The 17619-nt window shown below is 40.9% G+C and overlaps 1 protein-coding gene and 1 long non-coding RNA gene across 2 annotated transcripts in view; one reads left to right on the plus strand and one right to left on the minus strand.

Annotated features, from left to right (window-relative positions):
* Nucleotides 1-5780, plus strand: part of KLF13 (KLF transcription factor 13) — a 34748-nt gene extending 28968 nt beyond the window's left edge. Inside the window, exon 3 of the mRNA XM_005511120.3 lies at nt 188-5780. Within this exon, the coding sequence (XP_005511177.2) occupies nt 188-480 (293 nt within the window). The 3' untranslated portion in view covers nt 481-5780. The remainder of the gene's footprint in view (nt 1-187) is intronic.
* Nucleotides 1560-16958, minus strand: LOC110365197 (uncharacterized). The gene is made up of 4 exons (XR_002424488.2): nt 14607-16958; nt 14083-14191; nt 7832-7940; nt 1560-1696 (listed from the first exon to the last, which is right to left on the minus strand). It is a non-coding gene; the product is annotated as an uncharacterized LOC110365197 (long non-coding RNA).
* Nucleotides 16959-17619: the final 661 nt, after the last annotated feature.

Here is a 17619-nt window from a genome sequence, read left to right on the forward strand (position 1 = left end):
GTGCTTTCTAATGGGTTGGAATACCACAGTGGCCTCCTCTCTGGCAGAGTGTAACACCTGCTCCATCCAGTTAGTGCCAAGTGGCATCTACCTTGCTCCTGATCTTTAAAATCAAACATTTGAATAAAAGAAAAAACATGGAAGACATTACTATCCCTTCTAATCATGCCATGTTTGCTTCCTGCAGGTGAACGGCCTTTTGAATGCAGCTGGCAAGGATGTAACAAGAAGTTTGCTCGCTCCGATGAGCTGGCCCGCCATTACCGCACTCACACTGGAGAAAAGAAGTTCAGCTGTCCTCTCTGTGAGAAACGCTTCATGCGTAGCGACCATCTGACAAAGCATGCCCGTCGTCATGCCAACTTCCACCCAAGCATGCTCAAGAGGAGAAGTGGTAGCAGCTCAAGAACAGGGTCTGTCAGTGACTACAGCCGCTCAGATGCCTCAAGTCCAACAATCAGCCCTGCCAGTTCCCCGTAGACCTACCTGCACTGGATGACAGCACTTTGCCTCTAACACCTAACATGGAGTTTTGTTTGTGTTGCACACATTTTAAAAACTCTGTTGCTTCCCCTCCTCAGTTCCCCTCCCCGCCTTTATTTTTTTCCCAAATCAGTAAATAGCTGCCTCCCACTGCAATTTTCAGTCAAATTTTCTTTACCCAACCACTCCGGTGGCTATTCTAACCTCATGGACAGACAAACATATGTGTTCTACTTAGTGATTCCTGCTGTCTCAATATTTCATACATTTTGCAACCATTTACATATCCTCTTGATAATTCTTTAGAAGAAAATGAGGAAATCTAAAAAAAAGAAAAAAGCCCCACTTAATTCACCTCAGGTGTCAAAGTAGTTTTGAAAGACCAGATTGCACAACATGAGCATACATACATTTACGAGTCAACTGTGTTGGATTATGTCCCCCTTCTCCTTTCTCAGGGATGGATATTTATGTTACACAATAATTACAATGAAGACACACCCTAACCGCAGCCTTACTCTGTAAATACATTTGCACTCAGAAGCTTTTTGTTAGATTCTTTCACACACTGGGGAAAAAATAAAAACCAAACAATACAAACCCAAACCAGTACTGGAACATAGTACCTGACTCTTCCATTGTGTGTTTTCCTGGTTAAATACCTACATTGGGGAGCGTCCGAACAGGAATCTTGCCTTTCTTCAAGCTGCCCTCTGCTTTTGGTAGCAAGCCATCTTTTCACGTCATGCTGAAGAGGCTCCAAAACCAACTTCTTATTGCAAAAATCTCTGTGCGGTTGATAAACTTGTTTGTTTGTTTCATGCTAGATAAAATTCTGAGAAAAAATATCTAAACGAGATGCCTTAAGTAAATAACATAAATCACAAGGAAACATATTTACACTGGGTAACATTTTATTGCAGGGTGGCATGGAATCTCGGAGACATTCTGTCGTCACTCTCTCCAAGTTGTTGAGCTCTCTGCACTGCTTGGTCAGCTTGGGACCAACAGAATATTCAAATCAAACCACACTGGCTTGAACAGTTTTAATATTTTTTCCCTGTTTAAAAAAAAATGAACTTTGGAAATAGCATAGCTGAACCAATGCCCACCAAAACTTTTATAAAGGTACTTACCTACTGTACAGCTGTAACTGAGCAAGAAAGAGCTAAGACATAGTTTCTGTATTCCTGTTGCATCACACTTGTGGTCACTGATAAAAGGAAGCAAAAATCATGAGATATCTTCTGACTGGAAAAATAAAATATGCATTTTTAAGTTTTAAAACAAAATGTCATTTTAGCTCAGCACTACTACGAGTTTCTCAGAAATACACATACCAGCATAAAGTAAGGTGCTCTCATTTCTGAATAACTGCTTAATAACAAAAAAGGAGTCTTGGCTAGTTTTCAATAATCTGACACTAGGTAGAGCACTAGGAGGTAGATTTTTATGTTTTATATGGTAGAAAATATAGCAAAAGACCAGAAGCATTTTGATGTACTGGAGACCTCACGGCAACAAATACACTTTCCTTGGTTTGGCTGGGTCTGACGGTGCATATTATAAATTCAGGTCCTTTTGATTCTGGAATTTTTGGGGTTTTCTTGTTTTAACTGTAAGGTATACATGCAATTAAGTGTAGTATGGTGGAGAGAAACTATGCCAAACCTGCAGTTTGCTATCAAGTGAATGCCTCCACATTTCAAATGAACCTGTATCTTACTTGCTGCTTTGCATTCATTCAATTTTGCAAGTTTTTATTGTACTGTATATTAACTGTGAGGCTAATATAGTTTTCCAAGTATTTTCATGGGTACTTCCACAATATTTGCATTATTCCTAATACTCTGCATTCTGTTAGTTGTATGGATAAATACTTAAAGACAGTTCAAAGTGCAGGTATTTCAGTATTTTTTCATGTTCATTTCCTTCAGATTTCACCGCTATAAAAATCACAATTTTCCCCTTTTGAATCAGAAGTCATGTGAGGCACAATTCTACTGTTTCGTTTCACAGAAAATGAAAGAACATTGTAAGTTTTTTTTTGCAAGACCACAAATATTAACTGAGTTTGTGTGATGAGCTGCCTAACCATTGTTAGTTAGGGAAAAACCAGATCTGTTTGCCTCCATAGATTTCCTCTTTCCTTTCTTTTTAAAATCTCATATACCAAGATACACAGTTTTAACAACTTGATACAATTCAGGTAACAGGAATTCACATTCCAATCATTTCTGTGACTGCTGAAAGTGCTCTTGTGCTGTAGTTATTAAAGAGGCATTTAAGATATCTAGCTAAAGGAATGCCACAGGTCAGCTATGTCTGTGCACGTACTTCGAGACAAGTCATAAACACATTTCTCTTTATTGTTATACCTTAATAGAGGGATATGGGGGTGGGGGCTGAGGGTTGGAATCAAGAGAACTAAGCATCAGCAAAAATCATAGGCTTCATGTTCTAAGTTCAGTTTGTTGTAAAAATCATCTTTTCCAAGAAGAGCATCATTTGATCTTTAGCAAAGGAGAAACCACTCCAGCTCATTTATTTAGGGCTTAATAATTCGGGATGAATCAGTAGGTGCATTGGCAAGCAAGTTGTTTGAATAGCCTGGAGAAAGAATATTCGCACTAGGTTTTATTAGTACTGAGATTATGTGATATAGAGGTTATGGGACAACCTATTCTGAGTGACATGAGAACTATGTAATCTTTAACTTAAACGGTAAACTAAGCATTTTATTATATATTGCTCCTAGAGATTGCTAAGAGTTCTCCAAGGTTAAGAAGAAAAAAAATAAATTGGTTCAAAGTCAAATTTCCAGCTCAGCCAGTTCACCTAATGAGATGGCTATCAGACTATGTATAGGCAACATAGCTGCACATTCAGAAAATTCTCTGGAATTCAGCACAGAAACTTTTTTTTACATCTTAGGTGTAAATACCTCGGAGTGTGTTAGCCTGACAGTCAAATGACTGTGTTTTAAAATCCTAACCAGAGCTTCAAATATCGCCATTAAATGTTTAATACATGCTAGCTTTAGGATAAAATTATTAATTCCAAACCACTAGTAGTTTCCAAAACCGAATGTGAACAAAACTTCTCTTGATATTTTCATACGGAAAAAGAGTGTTCGGGGTTTTCTAGTATCTGCTACAGGCTAGAAAAGAAGCAGAAGCACCAACAAAGTCATAAGACTCCATTCTCATGATTATTGAGTTCTGCAGATAGGAGAAGTCTGAACAGCTCCAATTATGTTTTGGAATTGGGTGCTTATCCAAACTAACCTCAGACTTTTACCCTTTTGTTGTTTCACCCAGCAGTGTAACCTAAACCAGTTCCCTGACATAGCAACAAACATTGCGTGCTCAGGAAATGCTGCTCTGGCAAGGTGCAGATGTCTTCAGTCATCCATCTAGAGCAGCATGCATCTCTCCTGCCTCCTCCCTTCCCCATGCAATCTCTTGAGGTGAATCCCCACACAATCTACAAAATTGCCCTAATTTTCTTTTAATTTCAGAATATAATAAAAGGTTTATTATAAATATTAAGAACACTCTGAAACTTTGTTTGTTTTTCTCCAGCCACAATTCCAGCTTCTCTAGGAGTTAGGCTTAACTGCACTGCTATAGTAAAAGCATGCAAGTTAAAAATCCTCACCTCACTACCACCACTCCACTCTAAAGATGCTCTTAGAAGCCCTTTAACCCCAACCCATGGCAAAGGCCTGAAGTGCATTAATGGACACACAAATTCAGTTGTCATCCTGCTTCTTAGCAGTCCTGGTAAACTCCTGGCAGCTAGATTTTATTGTGAGAGTTTTTTATATCTGCAAAATAGTTGTTCCTTGCTTTTATAATATATGCATAGTATCTGTTTACATTACGTAACTGCAAAGATATATATTTATAACAAGTCATCAGAAGCCTCTGTTTGATGGTAATACCTAAGGTATCCTATATGTATCCTACCCTCTTTACTGCATTAACGCTTCCAGTAACTTAGCTATGAGAGTCTCTGTACACCTTTAAAACCTTATTCCCTTCTACCCAGACATTCAGCGCTTTCTGTGTTCCATGCAGCCAGGCAGTAAAAGGCTGTGTGAGGAGCTTACTCATTTCACATTCACAACTGCTTTTCTCCAGTTCTTTGCCATGAGTTCTAGAATTTGCACTGTGTGAAGTGCGTTGTTGTTTTGGGGAAATCGGTTTGTGAAGAAAGAATAAGGAAAATGAACTCAGCATACTTAAAGCTTGCCTTTCCGTTGCCGTTTGATTTACTGATTTCATCAGGCAATGCCTACAAACTGACTTTCAGGTGCTCTTTTACTCCATTACACCATCTGTTTGTACATTGGGTGCTAACATGTAGTCTATGTCAGTGAATGGTATGATGAACGTCTGTATTTTTAACTCTTTTGGGGATAAAACTATAGCCTTAGGCAGAAGAACATAACAGAATTATACTTGTTTACCCCATAAGTCAGAATATAGAATGCAAAAGCCCATCCACTGGTATAGGTTTTATATATATATAAAAATATTTATATATATACAGATTTATATAAGCATATGCACATATATAAAAATAGGTATATATGTGTATATTGTGTAGTACATATGTGTAGACATAAATACACAACTGTGTACATACTACACACCAAATAATGAAGGGATGTCTACAGAGCAACAATAGGTATCCATTTCATTATAACCAGTGATGAGTCTGAACCAAAATCCTAGATCCACATGCCATTGCAATTGGAAAGTTTGAACCTAGTTTTTGAGATTTGTGGTTGAGTTTCATCTCTGGTTACAGCTGCAGTTCCTTGTGTCTCTGTGCAGTCTGGAGGACGTGTCTGTGTGCACACGTGCTTCTTCACGAGTGCATGCCTATGTGGGTGACAGAGGATGTGTGTGCCAGTAAGTGCGCATGTGTTTACATATATACTTCCAGCTTTGGTGAACTATAATGTTACTGGTGTCATCTTCACTTGTACAGTTTTTATCAGCATCACATGAATGCTTCCATGGGTCACTTTTCAACTCTTTAAATCACTACATTGAAGTATTACAGTTGTACAGTTTTCTGTTCATCTATTCTTGCTCTGCTGTAACTTTTTATGTATTTTGTACTGCATAGATTATATATTGTGATAACGTCCTATGCAACAACAATAAGAAAGGAAAGGAAAAAAAAAAGAAAAATTAAAATTAACAACTGTAAGATACCGTCTTAACTTTTATGCATGGTTAGTGACGTTTACATTTTCCAAAATAAAACTTATAACTCTGAAACACTAGTATTCTCTTAATTTCCTTCTCTATGTATCAGTTAAAAAGCATCAATTGTCAGTATTTCTGCTGTTCATTTGAGACTTGATATCTTGTTTGCTATCTTTGAATTTCACCCAGTGCTGTTGTTTAAAATGGGATGTTTGTTTTGTACTCTTCTCTGCTTTAACTGGTATTTTATAGTTGCATAGTGAAATTCCTTTCTCAAAGCTGGTATATACTGTGTCTTACTTTACAATATGTTTATGGGATTAATGTGCATGATTTAAAGGTCAGAGAGTCAGCCATCCTTTCTTTCAAAGCCCAGTTCTTTACAAATTTCTGAAATAATCTCTGCGAGTAGCAATGTCCTATCAAAACAGAAATAATTTAACCTCACAGGACCCTAAAGTGTTCTTTCCTAATTTTAAAGATGAGGAAATTGAAACACAGGAGGTTTGAGTGACTTTCTCAAATATATGAGGCAATGGCAGATGTATGAATTTATCTTCCTTTGAAAGCAACACCACACACCCAGGAAAACAATTTTGTGCCCTAGAATGAATATCTATGTATAGAAAATTATAACCGATTGCAAAAATAATTCAAAACAGTGGGTTAATGTTGAGAGATGAAAGCCAAAAGTGTCCTTCTGAAGCCAGGGGCAATTGTGGGCATATACTTTAAAATAAGCACATTTTCTTGTGCAGGGGTCATGAAAACTGTTCAGAGCAAATAACTTGGAGAGCCATTATCTTTAATAGCAGGTTTCCCCATGTATTCATTAGAGTGTTGAACTGTTGGTGCTATTCGTTATCTCTGAACATGCACCACTTAGTTTGTCCATCTGTTTGTGTCTGTGATCAGCTGCTATTTCATAACTTACACAGAGGAACTAGCTAAATCACATAAATGCTTAACTATGTTAATGCAGTATTTAATGGATTTAAGGCATCATCTGAGAAGAAGGTACTCTTTGGGCATGTGGTGGATAGCCCTGACTCTATTAGTGAATCCTCACTGGAACAGAAGACAAAATGCTCCTGTCCGGCAGAAAACCACAGGTTTGTTTTGTCCTCTCTACTAACTTTAGCACGACGTGGCCTCTCACTGCTTTTTCTCAATGTCTGTGTTATAACTGGGAAATCCCAGGCAGAGGACTCCCTGAAGCATCCAGGTTGTGAGAATCCTCAGGCAAAAATCCTGGTAAACCATCTAATACCCAAGTGCGTTGAAGTTTCCTTGCAGACCTTCTGTATCTTGTCTGTCTGTTGGACTTCTTCCATTTCAGAAGTAATTAACATCACCCTACCCCTGACAATCTTTCCCTTTATGCTTCCTCAGATGTCCTCTCACCCCATTCACAATTCTTAGTTCAACTTTTGCCCTTGAACAGACAGGCTAGGCAGCTGCTTTTTGCTTGTTTGTTCCTACTGAAGGGATGTGACATGTCTAATCTCTGCCACTACCCTGTTTCTCACCACTTGCTCTATCTGAAATCACTGTTTCTACTACAGGAGAAGGTGGTGAGGGGTCTTTTTTCCCCAGTGCTGGAGAAGATTGATACAGACTCTTCTTCCTCTTTTCTGTGAAGGAAGGAGTCCGAAGTTTCTTGAAAGTACAGGTTGCACAATAATGCTAGGCACTGTTTCTTTATGAAAATAAGCCCTGAAGAGCAGCATTTCTCAAGTCTTTCTACATAAAGGATCTGCCTCATATTTGATAACAGCAGAGGAGTCAAAGATTGTTTTCTAAACTTTCTAGAAGAATGAAAAGAGAAACAAATCCTTCTAAAAGAATATGCTTTTTCAGATTAAGCATGGAGTTGTTGCCTTGGTACTGTAATAATATATACCTCCCCACCCAGACACCCACACTCTGAAATGTGTGTGTTAACACATTCTCATCTGCAAAAGAAAGTTTTCCTCTCGGGTTGCTACGTGTATGGGTTTCTGTCTTGCCTGTGACTTGCCATTTCCCATGAAATGTTCATAGACATGATAGTAGTCCATCAGTTCAGAAGAAAAATTATAATACTGCTAGAATTAGGATGGGATTTTCCTATTTACCTTTACCTGTGTATCATTTCTGGCTTCAAAGTAGTCCACCTCAAGGTTCATTGCCCCAGCTTTTCAAGGAACCACACCCATGGCATGCTTTGCTAGCTGACTGCAAGAGATTAAACTGACATAAACAAAAGTACAGAGTCAATAAAAACAGAGAGAAGAGTGAGAGCAGATGGAGTTTGAAACAAAAAAGAGAATAGGACAACAAGCATTTTTAGCAGCTGCCCAGAAAGGCTCATACGGCACCAGAATACATGTGGGGCTTCCTAAAGAATTCCAGAGCAAGCAAGCTAGGCAGGCTCTCCAAAGATTGAAGCAGGCAAGCACACATGTCTAGTTAGCTACAATTGGTTGCTGGCAACACTAGGAGTGTAAAGACAGAGGTAGGGATTATTTTAACAGATTTCTCGATCTGTGCACCAGACAAGGGAGGGGAGTCTGGATGCCCAGACATACGAGCAGCAAGAAGGGAAGAGGGATGTATGAATGAATGATGGCTTTGGGGGCCAGATTTGTGCTTTGGGCAGCTTGGAGAACCAGATTATATTGAACAAGTCAGGAGAGAGAAAAAAATAAAAAGAGTGGAGAAAAGAGATCTGAGAAAACCTGATAGGGTTTTAGGCAACAACAGGCCCCAAAGGTCTGCTCACAAAACCTAAGTTTAGTAATTACCTCACCAATAAAAAACAGCTCTAGAGTATAATTGCTGCCTCATCATAATTGTAAATAAAGAATCAACCTGTCCGACCTGGCTGGCACTGGCAGGAGTTAGATTTCATCTTTGGCTCCCACTGGCTGGAACAAACGTTCAACAGGAAAAGAGGGCTTGGCATCAGGGGCTGGGCTGAGAGAGGCTCGGAGATGCCGTTGCTGGCTGGTCCCTGCTGAGCTGACGTGTCTTCTCTGCATCAGGGGCTGAACGTGCCTGCCTGAGCACAGCGCAGCGGGTCTGAGCCTGCTGCCCTCCTGCTTGTGAGCTACACCACAAAGGGTCGCAAAGGCTTACTCTGCACAAGCTGCTTGTTCAGAGCTAGCCCAACTGTGCTTCTCAAGACCTGCACAGAATGACTGGGACATCTCCCAGAGGGACAGCGCAATACGCCAAGTTGGTGGATGGGACACCACCACCGAGAAAAAAGGCCCAGTCGAAGCACAAGAGAGATGGTGCTGGTTAGGGAGAGTTTCAGGAGTACGGTAGCACAGTAAGAGGAATGAGATGGAAAAATGTGGGAAACATTAAAGGTGCAATAAATGGGGAAGGTAAGATAAAAAGGGGGAAAATGAGAAAGAAGTACAAGGTAGGGAAATTTTGTGTCATCTTCTAGAGAGAAAAAGGCCTAAGGTGCAAAATCCAAAAGGGGGTCTAGAGGAAGGAGTAAGATAGCTCATGTGGTAGCATTTCCAACAGACTAGAAGGTAAGGCATGTCTTTGCCTGATAAACAGGACTGTGTGTCTTTAAGAGACGAATGTTTGTGTTTTCCCATGCTCTCCTATTGTGGAAATAACTTTGAGTCATTTGTCTGATCCTGGAGACAAACTGAACAGACCAAAACATAACTAAACACAATAGCAAGGGGAAGAGAGAAATTCCTCCCTCCCCCTTCCACCACACACGTGTTTTATGTCAGCAGTGGGAGTGCACTCAAAGCCTCTGAGTGGAAGACAAACAAGGCACAGACCAACAGTGTTGTTTGGTACACAGTTTTGGAACCAAATTAATCTTCTCCACCACTGCATAAACAGTTAAAACATGAAAGCCACTCTTCCCCAGTCTGTTACTTTTAACTCTTTTATCCAGTCTCTTTGGTTAAAAGTCTTACCTTCCAGATTTTCCACAGACAGTAAACGGCAACAGGGATTTTTCGAGCTTTTTTAAACTTCAAAGCTTTGCCCTCCAAAGACCCTGCAATTTTTCTCTGGAGCCTCATACCCCACCCTCTGCAAAAAAATATGTCAGTTTGGGACCCTCTCTCAAAATGCCACATTTGGAAGCTCACATACATCCAAAAGTCAGCCTCACAACTGTGATCTTCCCAGGGGAGTAAAGAGATGAGCACCACACAAGTGGCTGGCTCCAAACCCAGGCTGTATCAAGACCTCCTGAACCAAAATGCAGAATCACCACTGATCAGAACCGAGATGAGCCCATTTTCTCTGTTTCTTCCATTAGCCTCTAATACTGTCCTGAGAACTCTCTCAAACTCATTGATATTGCTGAATATAAGGTCCCATGAAGTTTCAAGGCCTCACAGGTTTGGTTTAAAATGCAGCCTTTTTGTTGACTTTGGAAGTTGGACAACAAATCCCAAGCTTTCTACCTCTGGGGCTGCCATACGAGCTGCTGTTTTCAGCCTGCTGGGAGGAATAGGATGACTGACAGGAAGAAGAAAGTTTTGTTCAGGACTGCCGACGTCTCCTGTGCCACCGCAGCGAGCCCTGCCCTCAGCTCGCTGTTCGGGCCGAGGGAGACGCCTGCGCTCCCGGGCAGCAGGCGTGGGCTGGCTGCAGAAGGCAGAGCAGGCTGGCAGCTCCCTCAAAACAAATGACCTACTTCTACCTTCCCCCCTGCAGGAGAGGAGCCACCCACTGGCGCTGAGGGTTTGAGAGCACCCACAGCACTCTCCAGCCTTTGCAACTTTCCCTACAGACTGGGCAGGGGATGTTTTCCCCTTCATGTGCCCTCATAAGCAGCCGTACTGAATAACCCGGGTGAGCAAACAAGAGGCAAGCCCAGGAAACAGGAAGATTGTGGAGGGTGGGAACACACAAACAACAAAACTGGATTAATAAATCAGGCCTGGCTGTTGGTTTCCCTGTAAGAAACATTCCGTTATGGCTCCACTGGATATTTTTGGACTCCACCTGTCTATTTTTAGGAGGGATAAGTAATGCTGAAGGAAATGAGGAAAAAATAAAGCTTGATGTCCAAGAATGGAAAAACGGGGATCCTCCACAAAATCACTATGATTAAGGAGGACTAAAAAGGAAGGGTTACATTTCAGGAGTAAAAATATGCTACAAGACACTGTAAAAATTGTATGTTACATGGTGTTTGCTAGGAGAGGGGAAGCATTTCAAGAAGACAGTGCTTCACCACTTAACAGTTATTAAATAGGGGTGAAGGCGCAGCTGAATGCCCAGCTCTAAAGCGCAGCTGCACCCTGGCTGTGGATTTGTATAGCTCTCGGCTGTGCTGAGGCTCCCAGCTTCCTTGTGTGTTGTGATCCGGCTCTGGGAGGGGCTGGCTGGCACCTGGAGAACAACTGGCACAGGCTCTGCCCAGTTCTGTGCATGAAGTTACACAGTCCGAGGAAAGTCACAGCCAAGTTATGTAGCACTCTCACCAGGCCCTTAAAATAATCTGCCTGAAGTACAGGGATATTATAAGGCTAGAAAATCTGTTTGATGAATTAAGATGGGAAGTTCTCAGGGGGAAAAAAAAAAAAAAGGCCTCTTGGCTATGGAGCCAAAACATGATGGAACAATGTGTGCAATGCTTTCAAAATTCAGCTATTATTTTTACTGATAGCAATGGTTTAGATTCACATCCCTCAGTCTTACCACACAGCCTTCTATCAGTGTTAATGTTAACATAATCCTGTAGAAGAAAAACCCCTTTCCTCACTCATCTTCTGTTCATGTGTTCACATCCCACCTGACTTTGACGAGCAGCTGCTTCAGAGCAGGGCCTCCTTGCTTGCCTGCCCAGCATCGGCTGCACAGCACCTTGCACTCAACACAGACACGAAGCGCCTTCGCCCTCCTCCAAGGGAAAACACTCTGATTCTCTACTGTCCAACCACAATCCACATTCACCATTACGTACACAAGTTTTTATACTGAGGGGTCACCTCACGTTAGACCAAGCCCAGATTGTAAATTCCTGACATCACAGGAAACATTTGTGCGGAACACGTCAGGAGGCAGCAGTCACTATTAAAGCAATGTCTCCCTTTTAGGTGCCTCTAACACATTGCCTCTGCTTTGGGGAGTATCACAGAAAAATCATCTTTTTAACTTAGAACTGCCATTTCCTGTAAGGATGACTGTGGTATGGGAAGGGTTGTTGCTAGGAAAAATCCCTGGGAATTATTCAGTACAATATCCTAATCATACCTTTCCTGCCTGGCAAACACTTGCCTCAGTGTCTCTAATTACATAGAACCTCTTTGCAAACCCGCTGGATGAAGCTCTGTTTATTTTTAAGCTCAGAGAGGGAAGTGTCATCTCCTGTGAATGATAAAACAACTGGAAGAATAATGACATGCTACAGAGTGTCTTTTCTAATGAATAGCATTTCTATTTTTTAAGAAGTGTGACAGGATAATTACCATTTTAACTACTTGGTGTTAGGCACATTTTAATGATATGAAGAACTATACAGTAAAACTGATGCAGAAACGTTTAAATTTTCTATTTGCTTTCAATTACTTTTGATAATAAAATGTTACAGCAGTGTTGTCCACAAATCTTAGAAGCCCAGATTCATATTTATGTACAGTTAATGAGCTCCTGGCTTCTCTGATAATTTCCTCAAAAAACAAGAGTCATTGTCTGAACAGCAGAAGCCAAAGGCAAAGCAGAGCGGCTGCAGTACAGGTTTTATCAGTTATAAAAATACACAGCCCCCCCTTGACTGTCCACATCTAAGCCACAGGCACAGCAAATACCTCAAAGGCCATCAGTCAGCAATAGATTTAATTGCCACATGGAAAATGATCTGAGTTCATCCAGCTCTGGGGTGACAAGTACCTAATGACAGCCACTGCCATCGGCACCTGCAGGCACCGCACAGACACTCGCATGGAGCTGCACGACCACAGGGTGGGCACTTTCCTCCTCAGCCAGGTTCTGCTCCGGATACAAGATCTGGGCGCTGAAGCAGAATTAGCACAGCCCTGCTTTACAGCTGCCTTCCTTCCCTCACGGATGTCCCCACTCCCTCAGCCCTACAAATTATGTACTTCTCATGGCAAATTTATAACATGCTTGGTAACATATTAACCAGCCTTCTGCAAAGTGTCGGTTACTATATTAAAAGCCAGCTAGAATGTGGAAGGTCTGGAAAACAATCAACACAGGTGTTGTGTCAGCTTTTCGAAAAGAAAGGGCTACAGAGCTGTTGAAATTCTGTTGAAAAATTCAGAGAGTCATTGGTTATTTGATGCAGTCACACATCCAGGATTTGAGTTCATGTCTGGAAACACCTTCCTCTTTTCCTTGTAATTTCTTAAGCTAAACAGTTTTCTTCAAAGAAGAAACTTTGTACACAAACCTTCTGCTAACATTAAAAATCCCCTAACTGGTACATTTGCCAATTTCATGTTTTCCTGGAATACTGTGCAGAATGCAAGAAGTAAATAATGGATTTTGCAACCAACTCTGATACCAAATTAAACTCATGATTCTTCTCTGTTCACATAAATTATGCCCTTTGGAGAACTTTACCCATAAGCACTGCAAAAAGAAATAGAGGAATTTCCCCCTGCAGTTACATTCCTATCACTTACGCTTTTGCAACAACCTAGTAATTCCAATGTTTTGTACTTCATTTCAAATCAAGTTTGATTCTGGAGCAGAGAAATCAAAACTCCTCCCAATTGTCTAGGCAGGATTTTGGACTTCAAATCTAACAACAGGACTCTTGCATGATGTTTGCCAGTGTGCTAAAACTACTGTGCTGGGGACACGCAGCACGACAGAAAGGGTATATCAAATGGCAGCTGCGGAGACGTGTCTTCCTGCGCCGTGGCACTCACTGTGGGGCAGGAGGAGCTGGGGACATCCTGGGGCAGCTCACACAGCTGAAGAGTGGCCGGGCCAGAGCGGGTGACAGACACTGAGCTGGCAGCAGCATCTGCCTCGCGAGGAATGAGGCTTGGTCTAACGCCGTCTCAAACGGCACGGACACCGACTTGAGGGAGCGAGGATCACCTGGAGGTTTACCAACACATTTCACCGGGCCAGGCTGGATACTCGCTCTCTCTGTGCCAAAGAGCTTACTTGCTGCTCCTACCCATCTTACATAGGCAGGGCCTTATCTAGGCAGCTTGCTCTGGTCTACCTATGGTAAATGTATTCACATACTGACTAATTAAAATGTATTAATAACTGGGTCCTACACTAGCAACTGTCTTTTGCTCCACTTCCTTCCTACTCACTTCCATTCAATGATTGGGGTTTTTTATTATAATTGGCAGATAAAGTCTAACGTGTGGTATTTTACATTTTGAGAAAACTTGACTATACCATGACTTACATGCTGTTGAATCTTGTGTAAGAGGTACGGATCCTTGGGTCTGCCTTGCTTTTATTCCAGTCACTCCAACAGTTTTCAGCCTTTGTGGGGATCCTGAAGATGATTCCCTCTAGAATGAAGAAAGTAAATCCAGTATTATTCTGCACAGCACCAGACACATTGCTTTTCTGTTCAGATGGTTCTGTGGCCGCCTTGAATGAACAGAGTGACTTAACTTTTTTTTTTTGTGCAGAAAGACAGTATTTTCATCTTGCAAATGTAAAATGGAGCATAACAGAGGGAGGCCAGGAATCCTTTAGGAATTTCTCCAGCCCCAGCAGCTCCTGTAACTGCTGTGGCACTATTATCAGCTCCCAGGGTAGCCCACCAAAGTCTTTCTCCATCATCCTTCCCAGGAGACATGCAGCTGCCATGCCAGCCACATTTGCTACTTCTGTTTTAGGATCCCCATGCCTGAGTTCTCCACGCTACCTGCTTCTGGCCTTCTGGTTTGATTTTACATTATTGACCCTGAGGGGCAATACCTGCAATGCACTCTCCATGTACAGTGCGCCCCTGATCTGTGATTTGTTCTCCCCATGTGGTAACTGTGATACAGATGCTTTTCAATGGGGCAATTCCATCGACGTCATTTCCGACGTACACTGAAATCAGACAAGGGAGAATCAGCCCCTCCAACAAGGAGAAATTAACTTTTTCCCACGTGCCTGGTACTTGCTCTCGATTAGAGTTTTATAGCTATGTTAGGTTGCCCGAGCTACTTTCATTTTGCTTCCTCTGAGTTAACAATATTAACAGCTCTTTTTTTCAGCAAGGCACCCAAGTGAGGAGGACTTTTGGGGAAAGGTACTGGATTTGTTCTTTAAAATGCTCTTTTTTCTTGCAAATGTAGTTACATGAAGAAAAGCATTGCAATTGTCAGTAGGGGGAGTCTTTCAAATGTGGTGACAACTCAGAGGTATACATAGATTTATTTAAGTAGACCACAGGAAGTAGAACACAACTCTATAAAGTAAAATGAAGTGTGCAATGACATATGGTTAATTTTGTAAAACCTTTTTGTTTTCAAGCTAGTTACTTACTGAACTATATGAAGTATTAAAATCCAGCTATAACCCATATATGATACACTTTTTAACAGTTCTGGCTACAGAGCTGTCCTCTAGTACCAGGGTGAAGTTTACTCAGTAATCTTTCTCGAAATGTATTGATCTTACAAATAGCAAGGTTTAGAAATCACATGGGGGCTACAAAAAATGCAGCTTTTTTAGAACTATTTTCTAGATACACATGGAATTTAAGTGAGCTGTTTGCACAGAAATCAAACAAATGAAAATGAAAACAAGACTTTTTCCCGTAGAAAAGCTGACAATATTAGGAATAAATCATATAACTTTTTAATAGACTTGAAGTTACCAGAAATCAACTGGAAATGCTACTTAGTTTGGTGAGAAAAAACATGCCACAGAAGAAAACTGGACTCACTTATGAGAAAGGCGACAGGCTGGGGAGAATTCCTTTTTATCAGCTCTCTGCAGATGGGGGCTGTTTCCTCTCTTTTCATTAAGAAATCAAATTTTTACTGTATGCCATTAAAAATAGGCATCTATCACCAGTTTTCTGCAGCCTTTTCAGAGGGTGACCCAAAGGAAGTCATTATTTGCTAACACTGGTCTTCCTCTTTAAAACTTTTTATAAGAGACATTAGCAACAAAAAGCATAAATTAAAATGCTATTTTCCAAACTTCTGGATTCCCTGAACACTCATCCATGATGGTTCTGAGCACACAGTGAAAAGGAAACCCATCTCCCAAACAAGCGGAGGGAATTCAAATGTTTCGATTTTGGTTGGGATGCCAGTCAGAGAGGCTGACCCATGCTACATTTCAGCAAGCAAAGCCTTATGTTACTTTAATGTCCTTCCCCCAGGGAAGCTGCAAAGAGTTTCATGAGTGTAAATTCCAGTTCTGCAAGCAAGTCAGCCCTGCATTTTCCTGAAGGTTTCCTGGAGCTGATAAAGCTCTAAAAGGAGTCAGGAGAGTTGATCATATTGAAAAATCGCATGACTGTGGCCTTTAAGTCAATACAAAAGGAGTACACAAGAAACATTTCACATAACACTGCAATAAAGGTAAAATAATTCCAGTATCAATCAGCCAGGCAGATAAATTTAATATTACTATATCCTTATATTTAAAAACCATATGCCCATAAACTAGTCATGCCAGTGAGTTAAACTCTTCAGCAAATGCATGGATTTGAGCAACTCCGTAGCCTCTACTGAGTGACGTATGATGACCCTTAGCTTCTCTTCTGTCTTTAGGTAGAGTATGTTTGCACCAGGAAGACAGGACATCACAGTGGCAGGTTGGCCTATCAGTAGATGGAAATCTTTTTTTTTATCTTCCTCCTCGCCCCCACTATTTTACTGTTTGGTTTATCCCCAATTCAAATTACAGATTATGTCAAACAGCAACTATCAAAGGTAAACACACACCATGAACACAAGCAAAATAATAAAATGGTTAATATGAACTTGAATCAAGAATGCAAGAAGAGTAAAATAGTCAGTATTATGTTCTAAAAAATAGGCCCTTTCAGACCTTTTAAAACTGCCTGAAAAGATTAGAAGTTTAACTGATAAATAATTAATCACCAATCCACTGTCTCAAGAGAGGTCCAGCCCAATCCTGTACTAATGGTTTTATCAATCACCATGGGAAAGTGCTTAAAATAATTATTAATAATATTAGGAGATTGATTAGATGCTAACACAGAGTAATCTAGATTGCTCAGTAAACTGGGTACAAACAAAGCAAGTGTGTTTCATATAATCAAACGTAACTCAGACATTTAGGACAAAAACCAACTTGGCTCATACTCACCAGATGGAGGACTCTAGCTCAGGAAGAATGGACTCTGAAAAATACTAGGACAAAGAGCAGCTGAATAAGAGTTCCTTGTACATTTTATGACCAGAAAGACTGGATATATCTTTGTGAATAAATATACAATAATTTCAACTGGGAACTAAACGTGTACTGAAATGCAGACACTATCAATTCTTACATGGAATCAGAGCCTCATTCAGAAGAGAGGATGCCTAATACAGAATGCAGCAGAGTCTGCTTGAATTAATTCATGTTGGAGCTGGAGTGCATTTCATAAAAAGCTTTCAGTCTAATTTAGTTATCTGCAGATCAAGGGAGATGTTAAAAGGCTGAAGGAGACTTGAAACACAGGCATGAGAAAGATTACATTCCAGGAACTGGAAATACGCCTTTGTAACAGCCTTGAAAAACACTATTTGCTTAGCGTGGCACAGGGAAGGTTAAGGGAGGGCCCGGTCAGAGGGTACAAGCAATTCAAGGGCAACAGACAGACAGGAGTGACATGAGACCCAGAGGCAGAAACTGAAGTTAGGCAAATTTAGGTTAGAAACAAAAGCTTTTTTAAAAATGGCTAATTAACTGTTGGAACAACTTACCACATGTTAGTATGACTACTTCAGCACTGGGGATTTCTCTAAAGAAACAC

Source organism: Columba livia, chromosome 11 (assembly GCF_036013475.1).
Source record: "Columba livia isolate bColLiv1 breed racing homer chromosome 11, bColLiv1.pat.W.v2, whole genome shotgun sequence".
Lineage (NCBI taxonomy): Eukaryota > Metazoa > Chordata > Aves > Columbiformes > Columbidae > Columba > Columba livia.